General features: G+C 43.3%; 1 protein-coding gene across 6 annotated transcripts in view; it reads right to left on the bottom strand.

Moving 5' to 3' along the window:
- numb (NUMB endocytic adaptor protein) overlaps positions 1-13,283 on the bottom strand; it is a 31,548-nt gene that overhangs the window by 8,753 nt on the left and 9,512 nt on the right. For all 6 annotated transcript variants that reach the window (XM_019872324.1, XM_019872325.1, XM_019872321.1 and 3 more), the window contains exons 2-3: positions 8,432-8,568; positions 3,654-3,728 (exon numbers count right to left, since the gene is read on the bottom strand). In XM_019872324.1, the coding sequence (XP_019727883.1) occupies positions 3,654-3,728; positions 8,432-8,557 (201 nt within the window). In that variant the 5' untranslated portion in view covers positions 8,558-8,568. The remainder of the gene's footprint in view (positions 1-3,653; positions 3,729-8,431; positions 8,569-13,283) is intronic.

Below are 13,283 nucleotides of genomic sequence, written 5' to 3'. Positions count from 1 at the left end.
ATAATAAAGTACTGCCCAAACCAACGACTAATGTTCCATTCACACCATTCAAATCGAGTCATTAGGAAACCGTTTGAAACAGCATTGGTGATTTTGACGGCTCGACTTGAAGAACTATTCGGAATTTTTCTGATATTTTTAACTGAAACTGGTCAGCCAACCAGAGAAGGGATTTCCTGACGAGCAGATGAAAATGTCGAGGAGATATGTTAAGAAATGGAAAAAAAAATTCTACTGCTTCACTTGAATTTCAAGGTCTTTTATGTTTTTCTGGACCAGATTTTCTGTCGGCGATATCACACTAAAGCATTTCCCAAAAAGCCATTTTTTACCCCAACACAAAATAACTGAATTTTTCCTAAACCAATCATATGGTTCTTGTAAATTCTTGGTGCATTGTACTCAGGCTGAAGTGCCCATTCCAAGGTTTCATATATTTTTCATGTAAAGTTGTCGAGTTTTGTCAAGGCGAACCCGGCGAAACATTTGCTGCCGGGACGCACATACCTCTGGTCAAATGTTTCTCATGTGGATAAACCACTGCTTTTGCAACTTCGAAATAGGAACCAAGTCTTTGCCGAAAGCAATGTGAAAATGATTCTGCTCACTTTGTCCGTTTTCTTAGTGGGAACTCAACTCGCTAGTTTCTGTTTTCAAAAAAACGAGCTGGCAGTGGGGTTGGGAAAGTCTCTCAATTGTTTTGCTGCTTTCGTAAGAGGTTCCACTGTGATCCCTGGTCAGATTCTTTCACAGGTGACAAAAATGGTGTGAATCTGATTTCTGAATGCTGAACAGTCAGGGAAGGTTGGGTGAGTGGTTGTGTGTGTGTATGGGAGGGGGGGTCAAATTGAGGCCACCAAAAAGAAACCAGATGCAGGCTAGTCTTTACTCTTAATCCCCACCCTCCCTCCCTCCTTGTGCCCCGCCGGTAAGCCGTGGAAAGGCGTGCCACTCTGCTCCTGTTACGCGCCGGCCTTGGTGGAAAATGTTTGAATGCGCGATCTAGCATGTTAACCAGCAAGTCGGCTTGTTAGTGGCACATGCAGATGATGATGATGATGATGACGATGATGATGATGATGATGATGGCTATTGGTTAGCTGCAGGTAGCAAAATTGAGGGGCGGCGTGGGGAAGATGAGTAAACGGTTGGGAATTGGAAGGGGGAGGGGCAGGGCGGTTGAATTGAAGCATTTCTGGGCAACAGCACAATTAAAACCTGCTTAAAAAGACAAACAAAACAAAACATAACACCAACATGTAATACAATCGCTTTTTTGGGAGGTATGAAAGTGGGAAGGATCTCGGAGCAGGAAGGAAAGTGGAGGTTAAACAGGTGAAGTAAAAAGGACTTTATTCGACCAACTTATAACATCTTAAATCAAAGTTTTTAGCCTGTCCTACATAAAAGATTCTGAGATTCGTTTCAGCCCAATATTTTTTTCTTCGCAGGTTCGTTGTGTAAATGAAGCAATTAATTCTACTACTGGTATTTACCCCCCCCCATACACACACGCAAACGGAGCTTTGTTGACACAGAATGCCACTTCGGCAACCTCCGGCTTTTGCTGTGTTCTGTTTGGAAGGTGTGGATCTCCTCTCCTGTCCTGTTGTACACATTTCTCGCTGTCAAAGATGCTGGCGCATTGTACGAGAACAGATCTGCAACAACGGGGAACTCTTTGAGCTTTGTTGGCACCGAATCCCAATTAGGGCAAAATCCAACCTTCGCTTGGTTCTGTGTAAAAGCCGTAAGAATCGGGTAAACTATATTTTTCGTTGGTTCTCCGTATAGTGCCTTCATTTTCACAGGGTAGGTTTGGAGCTCGAGCCAAATATAGCATTGACCTTTAATGGCTTGACATACCACAAACTCTGACCTTGACTTGAACAAAATACAGGAAGTGACGTGACAGTCGGGGCAGTATGGAGGTCGATTGAACACAGAACACGGAGTCGTGAGAAAAATACCGCCAGTCGTGGGAATACAATGGAGTCACTGTTAGACCTGCTAGCCGGCTAAGCAACGTTAGCATATTAAAGCATCAATGAGGATGAATTAGGATGATAGAACTACATATCAGCCACTTGGGGAAAAAAAAAACCCACCTCCATCACCTCTGACTTTTAAACTGGGGGGAAAAAAAGTCAAGAACTTTAAATGGCTTCGGTGACACACATACACACACTGTACTTGGACAAATAGACTAAGAGACACCCGCTTACACGAGCACACGTCTATGCACACACACGATGCAAATGTCACGAGTGTACTGTCCATCCACCGCTGGGCATCCGGACCTCAGCGCGAGCCAAAGAAATGTCATTAGGTTGAGGGACGAGAGACGGTCAGCGGCCGCCGGAGGAGGGGAGGCTGGCTCCATGTTGTCCGACCACGCCAAAGCGATAAAAGAGAGACCTCGGGCTTGAAGTGTCCTTGTCAAGCGTCGACGCGTATGTGCTGCTGATGCTTGTGTGGTATGTGTGTACTGGCGGGGGACATCGTGTAGAAACCATCCATACGCCTGAGAGTGTGGGTGATTTTTTTCATCCATGAGATGTATTGTGCATGTACGTACATTCCCATCGCTCGCTCTCGCGCGCACATACACACGAGATACCTTTGGGCGATACGACTGCGTGTCTGTGTTGATACGGACATTTATGTGCACCGCCGTCCTTTTTAATACATTCACAGAGCTTTAAAAGTTGCCAACTTTTCGCCTTTGGAGGTAGTTTGAGAGCCAGGAGGATGGCTGGATAGATCTAGATAGATAGATATGTGTCCATGCAGGGCCCTCGTATTTCGCCCTTCGGTGTTCATCAATCGGGCAATCGCTCACTATGCTGATATTTGCCTTGGACATTTTCGAATGATTGTTAAAAGCCGACAAAAGCAAACGCCCTTGAATCAGTTCTTTCCAAAACAGCAGGCAAAAGCCACTTAAGAGAGAGAACACGAACTAAAGAGGGCAAAAAAAAACAATGAGGATGCAGTTAAAAGTGAAATGACCATCATTTTTATTCTTTATTTTTTACATTATGCACAACTCATTTATTATTCCAATAATATATTTGTAACATGTATTTGTTAGAGATTTTGATGCATTTTTATGCTTTAGAAAACATTTATGTCAGAATTTATTTTTTTTGGAGGGGCAGGGAGGGTTGGAACGGATTAGGGCATTTACATGGAAAACGCGTCCCTACTTACAAAATTTTCTAGAAACAATTAATTTCGTAAGTCGAGGTACCACTGTATTGCATTTAGAAACAAAACTCACCTTTTTTCCCCTTCAACCTAACTAATTAACTTTTTAACAGGCTCTTTAAAGTTTGACTGTGATGCTTTTAATCCTCCTGAACGCTCGTTGTGATCATAGTGAGAAAGAGCCCCGAAGCCGAGCTTTAGTCTTTACTCCAGAGCGGCGATGAGTTCACGACAGGGTCGGGAATCTCGACCGGCAAGATTCCCCTGCCCTCACGCCCCAAATATATGCGGCCAACAGAGTGAGAAGGAGGAAAAGGGAATGTTGGAGCAGAGTGGAAGTTGACGAAAAACAGCTTCTGGAGCGGGAAAGAATCCCTGGAGTACACAGACAAGAGGAAGAAGGGGTTTCTTGTTCCAGTGTTTTTTTTCCAAGGAAAACCTACCGTCTTCAGCCGCTTGACCGCGTCCTCGCAGATGTGCATGCCCCGCGACTCTTCCACCTCCACGTGTCCCAAGTACTGCAGGAAGACACAAACACACACCAAAGTGAGATATGGTGCGAAAAAGGTTCCCCGAGGCGCACCGAGCGTGATTAAAACAAAAGGCCGTGATCATAAACGTGTACAACGAGGTTGGTTCTTTGAATGAGTCTTGTATGCCCCTGGCATCTTGGCCCTGCTGATTTATACACATAATTAAATACAATCACAAGGTCAGTCGCAGTTCAGACGATCCCTCGCCATTTCTGGAGGAACGAGGGACACAACGGAGTCGCTGCATTTGGCGAGAGCTCATGCGACAGTTGCCGACGTGAAATATGGAAAGAGTGAGGGCGTGTAACGAGAGCGTCTGAACTGAGCAGACCGGCCTGAGTACAATGGGCAAAGAACATGATGTCTCATCTTGTGTCCTCTACCAAAGATATGATTAATCCTAATCCGGGATTAAAACAAAATAGTCTCTTTCCCGCAGCACTTGGGTAGGAGATGCATCATGGGATGAAATCTCCACAGTGCGCGCCGGAGGAAAAGTTCACGTTTCAAACTAGAACGGCACAGGGCAGAACTACCCTAATCCATCGTGACGTGCGCTGGCTGGACCGCTCCAGTCGTGGAGGTTGCGGGAGTGCATGTTACATTTTTTTTTTTTTTAAACCACAGCTCTATTTGCTAGATCTGTTGGGGCAGTGCCCCACTTCGTCCTAATGCAAGCAGATTTTGACCAACCTTCGATGTTTTTGTGAACCTGTTCAGTACAACTCTGGACTAATCAACAAACCAAACTAAATGACTAAAATAACTAAATGACTAAAATAACTAAACCGACCAACTAATTTAAGAACTAACAAACCAAGCAACAATCTAACTGGTCGAACAAGAAATGAACGAACCAACCAACTAATATACAACCAATAAACAACATAACTAACCAGCAAACCAACCAACACCAAACTATCCAACCAAACAAGCAAAAACTAACTAACCGACCAATTAATAGTCGCACATTAACAGATCAACTACATCAACAAACCAACCAACAATGTACCTAATCAAGCAAATAAACCAACAAACTAAGATACAAAAAAAAAACCCCAACAATAAACAAACTAATCAACCAACCAGCAAACCCACTAACTGGTCAACCAGTTCAATCAAACGAACCAACCAACAATCAACTTAACCAAGCAATAAGCAAATAAAAAAATAAGTCACGAACAAACTAACCAACGCACAAAATCAATAAACTAACCACTCAACAATCTACATTGCCAAGAAGCGCCTCATGAATAAATCAGTGAGCAAACTAACTGACTAAACCACCAATTTAACCCACTAACTAGCCAACCAAGCACCAATATGTCTTTATTTATACACTGCTTTCACAACAGTTGTAACAGAGTGCTTCAGAAATTCAAAACAAACAAGGAAACTAACAACTGAAGTGCCTAACTGAAGAACCAACCACAAATGAACCAAATGAATTAGTAACCCCCTCAAAAAACCGAACATAGAATTAACTGACCTACTGACCAATTCCAAACTCCAAAAATAACTTTGCAACTCAACAAACTGGCTGACAAACTGAAAATCAAACTACAAACGCAGAGATGTGACCTGGAAATGAGGATACTTTTTTTATCCCCAAATGTAAAATTGACATTCATGTCACTCGCCAACCCACAGAAGACGGAAAAACAAAATTCCACTCTTGAGGATGTGCACATTCATTAACTCATTCTTATCTAAAGGTGACCCGCCGCTGCACTTTTGCACTATTTCAACATGAGACGGAGCCAACTCCTCAAGACTGTTCCTGCCCGGTTTCCTCTGGCTGCGCTGCACCGCAGGCTCAGGCGCAGAGCGTCAGGAACGAGCCCTCGCCTTTCGGCAGAATCCCATTTTCTGCGTGTCACTCGGGAACGTCAGAAGCCATTGTGCGCACCGAGAGGAAGTCCTTACCCTTTCCTCGCAGATACGGGGCGAGCGACACTGACCCGCGCCGGACCACCCTGCCCTTGGAGGGCCAGCGGCGCTATTTCCAGAGCGTGACGCCACGCTCGTGAGTCACGGCGTAGCTCCATACGCACGAGCCGCACGCGTGCCCACGAGGATGCCGCTGATGTGAGGTTGCGGCCGTGCGCGGCGAGGACAAATGGGAAGTGCCGACCGCTGTTGGAAAGGGACTCAGACGCCCGTGTGTCATGTCAGGCTGGTGGACTCGTGACAGACGCTTCACTCAAGTGTCTCTCACGGGCCGACGCGACCATATTTAGGACGTGGAGGAATAATCAATTCAAAAACCGACTGACAATTTAATATTGGTCGATTTTTGTGGCGCGTTCCATATGTCGTGTAGTCTTGATACGTTGAAGTGGAGTATTTCATAACTTAGTTGAGATAGTTGCCATTATTATTTTACGCATATGTTAGATTCCATTTGTTTAAGATACACTGTAGAATGTTAGAATATCTCTTTGTTGGACGTCACGTGACTGGCGACAGTGCAGAGAAGAAGGAGCTGGACATGAGAGACAGATGAGGTCAGAACCGATATAGTTTTTTGACCAAAAAAAAAACAAACAAAGAGACCCCCTTTTTATTGTATAATTTCTTGATTAATAAATAGAAAAGACAAAGAAGTCCTTGTCCTGTTGCGTTCAAGACTCGTCGTTACGCTGGCCTCAAAGGTGTTTTGTCTTTGTCGAGTAACACCAACAAACTTGACCAACCAACCAAAAAAAAAAAAAAAAACCTCATGCACCAAATCCACACACTACATAGCCAACCAAAAAACTCCCGAACCAACTTACCACCTCTCAATAAAACGGTTCTTGTTTCGTGCTCACTTTCCTCGGCCCTATCATGCGCTGTGACGTGATTAATCCGACTCTGAGTAAGCAACCCCTGTGATTGTCACCACATCCGTCTCCATCCTTTGGCAGCGCGGTAAGTAAGCCATTATAATGAAAGTACTTTTTCTAAATGGCCTCGAACGGTGAATCAGACGTCTAGCAAATGTCAGCGTGACTCTGACGCACGAACGGCGGCTCATTGAAACACAGCAGACCGTACACCGTGCTCCTACTTGAACCGCCTCCTCCCTTCCTCCCTACCGAGCGAGCCATCAAACCTCGGTGCGGCAGACGGGAGATATTTCCACATGAGCCGGTGGAACGATCCCACACACCGTTCCACTCTTTGGAGGTACCTCGAGGAGGTGCATGAGGGAGCCGGGGGGAAGAAAGGAAAAAGAAAATGTCAAAGTGTGACCGCTAAAGCACAAGACGCAAAGAGGAGTGTGATAAATCTAAGTTGCGTACTTTTTTTTTTTTCTTTTCAATTTTCCTCGGTTTGTATTTGCATTTTCAGATGCACTTCGGAGGATTTGACTTGTGCTGAATATCAAGATCTGATTTTCTGGTCATTTTCTGCGAGAAGGGAAGCGTGACTGCCCTTGAGTTCATCTGAGAGCATTTACATGTCGGCATAATGTCTCCTTTGGCTGATTGGGCCGTTGTAGACATTTACTCACTTCCATGTTATGTGATTCACGCGTTTTTACTATCTCTTGATGTTCCAGTTTTCATTTCTGTGGCGATGAGAGGAAGCAAGCTGTTGCGCTTCTGTTTGCATAAGAAAACTTTTGTTGCCAAAATAGTCGACTCTCGCCACCCACACCCCGTCGGTTCACCTGCAGCGCCTATGAGACAAATTGTGCGCATGAACGTGTGTGTGTGTGTGTGTGTGGGGGGGGGTTAAATAAAAATTTTTAAGTGAATGACAGATTTACATTCTACATTAAATTGCCATTCATCAAGGGATAGCCTCAATAAAATGTTCAAGAACAATTAAAACAAAAAAAAAGAATTGAAATAATCACTGGAAAGGAAAGAATGGAAACAAAAATTACTGATCCATTTCACATTATTTTTAAACTATTATGTCAACGACAAAGTTTAGTAAGCAAAAAATAAAAACAAATAAAAATAAAATGGAAAAAAATGAGTTAGTTGGGTTTATATCCAAATGATTTTTTTTAATTCTAAATTATGAATTGGAAATATATTTTTCAATGTCAGAGTTTTACACTTTATATTCCCATGCCATCAAGGAGACAGCAAAGTTAACCGCCGACCCAATAAATAATTAAAATAAATAAATAAAATGCAAATTGCTCATGCTATGAATTTGTAAAACATTTTCTATGACCATACCCGCGACGGGAATCATTCATGCATCGAAGTTAAGCTTCCTTAATTCATGTCATTAAAACAAAAATAACCTTGTTCAAAGTAACATGAACAAAGAAACTGAAGTTATTGATTTTTTTCTTTTCTTTTTTTTTTTTAAACAAAATACCAACAAACACCAAAGTAAAAAGGTGAAACCCTCCTCCACTGACTCAGACAAGAACAGCAGCAACTCCAAAAGCGTGGCCAGAGACAACCGATTGGCATTGTCATGACCGTGACGAAAAAACTTTTTTCCCTTCGGTTGCGGGCCTGTAGTCATCGAGTCCAACGAGAGCAGGACAATCACATTATTTGGCGTCCGCTTACACAACACAACGTTTCGGAGTGTACAAACACTTTTTGAAGGCTAGCGATTAAATCACACGTTACATCCTCGAGTCACAAAGCGTCGCTCCCGGGCGAAATGTGTGTGCGTCGCAATCAGGTCAAGGCGGTAGGAATTTGGGAGTGTGTTTACGCGAGTGTCACCTTGACCGCAAAGCTGCATTTCCCGCTTCGGACCGCCTCCTCATCCGTCTGCCACTGGTGCGGCCGGCTAGACTCCGGCACGTAGATGTCCTTCTTCCGCCGGAAGCTCTGCCGTAGCTTGTTCATTGCGGAGCTTCCTGCAGGAGGTCAGAGCGGTTTCGTTTGATTATGCAGTTAGTAAGCAATAAATTCATCTGTGATGCAATAAAATAGATTTGATTTATTACGTATAAATGTTCCAGTCTTATAGGTTAGCCTCACGCTAAAATAAAAGCAAGTGATCTATCAAATCAGTCGAAAGGTGATTTATCTGCTTCAATTATTATTTTTTTGAGGCCCCCTCCAAAAAAAAAAAATAATAATAATAATTGGGGTGCAAACTTTACAAAACTGTACCAAGCATAAGTCAATAAATCCTAAATTAGACAACAACAATAATGTCAAGAAATATGTGGCTTGATCACTTCAAATGATATGGTAACATGTGGATTGCACCTCTTAGTCACTGAACTATTCAGACTCGGGATAAGCGAGTATCGATACCCGGTTTCGGGTCAATACCAGGCTAATTTCGAAGTGTCGGGTACTTTTGAAGAATCGATACTTGCCACGACTACCTCATGAAAAAAACATTGCAAGTCTATCTTGGCAGTAATTGTTGTGACACTGCGGCTGTCTGACACGTCAGTGAGTCATCGGGTGCGTCAGGAAGACAAAGGTTTTTGTTCAGAATTACCTGTCATTGTGTTCTCTGAAATGTTATGTATCGTAAATTTGAGTGGTATCGGTGCTTGGTATCTATATTGGCGATTACTCGAGAGTAAACACTCGCTCGTACTGGTATCAGCCTTGAAAAAAAGTGACATCAGATATCCCTGATTAGAACACTATATAAATGATACATATTGGGGTGGGGGGGCTGTTGATTGACCAAAACGAAGCACAGTTTTTTTGTTTTTTTTCTGTTTCCAAATTGCAGGCTTTGCGAATTGCAAAACTGCAGTGTATGACATTGCGATATCGATTTCTATTTGATTCATTGCTCAGCCCGAGCCAGGCAGCTCATTGATCCATTCGCTTTTCAATTGTCAGGATGATTTTTATTTTGAAAATTGTATTTTTATTTTGAAAACTTTTTTCCGCCCCAGCTTCCACTGTTAAAAGCGCATCCAGGCTTGAGTCCGAAGGGAGTGGCACTAGTACGGTTGGTATATTTAGCATGGAAATAAAGTGCAACGCTAATCTGGTGTATGGGTTTCTGCTTTGGGTATTGACATTTATACTAGGAAAAAATAGCTGGAGTGGGCAAATTCTTGCACTCAAAAGTCACATTCCTTTTTTTCAATGAACGAATGGGCTACGTCAACTGCAAATCAAGTAATAAATAAAGTTCAATTGTATGGATGTAAAATTGTGTCAAAAAAAAAAAAATAATAATAATAATTGGGGTGCAAACTTTACAAAACTGTACCAAGCATAAGTCAATAAATCCTAAATTAGACAACAACAATAATGTCAAGAAATATGTGGCTTGATCACTTCAAATGATATGGTAACATGTGGATTGCACCTCTTAGTCACTGAACTATTCAGACTCGGGATAAGCGAGTATCGATACCCGGTTTCGGGTCAATACCAGGCTAATTTCGAAGTGTCGGGTACTTTTGAAGAATCGATACTTGCCACGACTACCTCATGAAAAAAACATTGCAAGTCTATCTTGGCAGTAATTGTTGTGACACTGCGGCTGTCTGACACGTCAGTGAGTCATCGGGTGCGTCAGGAAGACAAAGGTTTTTGTTCAGAATTACCTGTCATTGTGTTCTCTGAAATGTTATGTATCGTAAATTTGAGTGGTATCGGTGCTTGGTATCTATATTGGCGATTACTCGAGAGTAAACACTTACTCGTACTGGTATCAGCCTTGAAAAAAAGAAAAAAGTGACATCGGATATAGCTGATTAGAACACTATATAAATGATACATATTGGGGTGGGGGGGCTGTTGATTGACCAAAACGAAGCACAGTTTTTTTGTTTTTTTTCTGTTTCCAAATTGCAGGCTTTGCGAATTGAAAAACTGCAGTGTATGACATTTGCTATTTGATTCATTGCTCAGCCCGAGCCGGGCAGCTCATTGATCCATTCGCTTTTCAATTGTCAGGATGATTTTTATTTTGAAAATTGTATTTTTATTTTTATTTTGAAAACTTTTTTCCCCCCCAGCTTCCACCGTTAAAAGCGCATCCAGGCTTGAGTCCGAAGGGAGTGGCACTAGTACGGTTGGTATATTTAGCATGGAAATAAAGTGCAACGCTAATCTGGTGTATGGGTTTCTGCTTTGGGTATTGACATTTATACTAGTTCAAAAGGTGTCGCCAACATGAAAACCAGAGAGCTGTTGAGGGGTTAAAAAACAAGCATCTCTGAAGGTGAAAGGTGACAGAAAAAACAATCAGAACCATTGTACATAACGTCTTGGTGTGCAGCGAAACAACAAAAACATGACTACAAAAAGCATCTGTGCGTTACGGCGCGCACATCTTGATGTTTATTTTGTCGATACGACACGTGACGAGCGATGTTACGTGCCATTTCTGATCAATCCATATGTAGCTCCCAACTCAGATTTGAGACTGACTGAAGGAGCAGCTGACTTGATCAGGAATAGCTTCGCACGGTTAATGATCAAACGTGAGCATTCATGTGGGACTGGAGGGTCATCTCGAGCAGTATTGAATTCCCAACCGCTCATCAGTTGGGCTGCCGGAAATGATCCAATTGTGCTTAATGGGTCGGAAAGGATTCATTTTCTTTGTTCGGTTGGTTTGTTTTCCCCCCCGTGTCCTTTATTCATCTATGACAGCAACATTTGCCTGCGAGCATCATCATCTGACGATGTGTTGCGATGTTTACGACGACGGGAAATGAATCCACCTTTCAGGGATGAATATTTTTTTTTTTTTTTGAGGAAAGTTGTGGAATGTTGGTGGAACTTGTAGAGGGCTCAGAACTTTTTAGTTGGTTCTTGGCCCATAAAGTTTGAGAACCACCGCTCGACACGATTGTCCTCTCAACTTTGCGGGGAGATTAGCCCGGCGCCAAAGAGACCCAATTAAAAAGCCGCTGATCCAAATGAGAAGTGAGAGGTGCGGCCATATTTGAAGGACCGGCTCATGTTTGGCTCGGCCGCTCGTAAACCGGAGGAGCGGAAGTCAGTGAGCCGTAGCATTCCGACATTTTGCGAGCCGCTAACTTTTTTGAGCGGATGGGGATCTGATGGGATTAAGAGATTTTTTAATCCAGGGAGATCTGACAGTCTGCGCGCGCGCACACGCACACGCACACACACACACACACACACACACACACCTAGTAGTACACTACACACTCCCAACGAAACTCTTTGTGTAATAAAACCCGTTCTACGAGACGGGCTGTGGTCGTCGGGGGTTGGAGAGTGTTTGAGGTGAGGCGCTTGCTCTTATCTGCCCTGGCCAGATTGGAGCACTGCACAATGGAGCATTCGACCCTGACACACAAACACATCAAACGTCTTACTCAAAGGAGGGGGGAGGAGGGGGGGGGGGGAATTGACCAAGGTTGGACCTGCGGCCTAACGGGATAACGGGATGTCTCCAAAGTCTCAACATGGCATGTGCATTTTGGACCTTTTTGTGACAAAGAGGTGCTTTTAATCTTGCCATTCCGACTCGTGTTCGGTGGTAACGGTAGGTGGTAATTTCAAACTATTCTTTTTTTTTTTTTCCCCAGAGTCGTAATTTGGAAAACAATCTCGATTTTAAAATATTAAAATGTCTTTCTTTTTGGGGTACGAGAGTACTTTTTTTTTCCTCCCAATGCATTTCAAAGGCCGTCAATGACACGAGTCGATAGCAAATTTTAATCAAAGATGGATTTCATGTCTCCCCAAACAATGAGAAAAAAACGAGAGTAGATTCGGAACCCCCCCCCAAAAAAATCCACCTGGAAAACTTGACTGATTTAAAAAAATGTCAACATTTTTTGACCAGTGTTTTGCTCGACTATCATGGTTGATTATCTCACGTTGAAGTCCTGCAAAAATGGATTCTGCATTCAAACACATATGCTTCAACTTGGCACCGAGTTCTGCAAACAACTCCCACATCCCAAACGCAAGATTTTGGCTCTCTAAAAAGCATACACCATTTATGTGACTTTCATGACATCATTAAATTTTTTAAGTCAGGATTAATACAAAACACAATTAAAAAAAAAAAAATGAGCCAGAAAAGTGTTTCTGTAAGTACTTCCCAGCGAGCTCCAGTAGATCTGGGCCCTGGGCCTCAGGTTTGATACTTGTGGTTTTAATTATTAATATAGGCGATTCTAAACTTTTTGGAGACCAGAGCATGTCGACTAATCGATCATTTTTTTGGTATTTGGAATGTTGTTCGATCCCTAACGCCCACGAATAGCCCGGGTTCACCGTCCAGGGCTTTCAGGAAGGCGAGAAATTGGAAGTCAGGCGGCGGCACAAGCACGTTCCACCCTGGCGTTTGCAAACAAGATGTTCACAGGTCGCCTCGCACCTCCCTCATAACTCGTTTATTGAGGTCACGTCATATTAGAGCTCGGTGCGGCGTCGCTTACGAGCTGCCAACACGCGGAGCCCGTTTGTATGCTGTCGCAGTTATGTATACGCGACACAGCGACACTTCCCCCCCCCCGGCATCGCGGGGCTTAGAAGTACGTCTGCGAGCGACAGGATGATGGTGTGCTCTTCCTTCCTGTACAAAGATGAAGATGCATAGAAAGACAAAAAGCAGATTTAGCCAAAAGGAGGGGGGGGGGGGGGATCGACGGTTCTG

This window comes from Hippocampus comes, unplaced genomic scaffold (assembly GCF_001891065.2).
Source record: "Hippocampus comes isolate QL1 unplaced genomic scaffold, H_comes_QL1_v1.1 scaffold92, whole genome shotgun sequence".
In the NCBI taxonomy this organism is placed as follows: Eukaryota; Metazoa; Chordata; class Actinopteri; order Syngnathiformes; family Syngnathidae; genus Hippocampus; species Hippocampus comes.
Note: the sequence above shows the minus strand (reverse complement) of the source record. Positions and strands in the feature narration are given on the sequence as shown.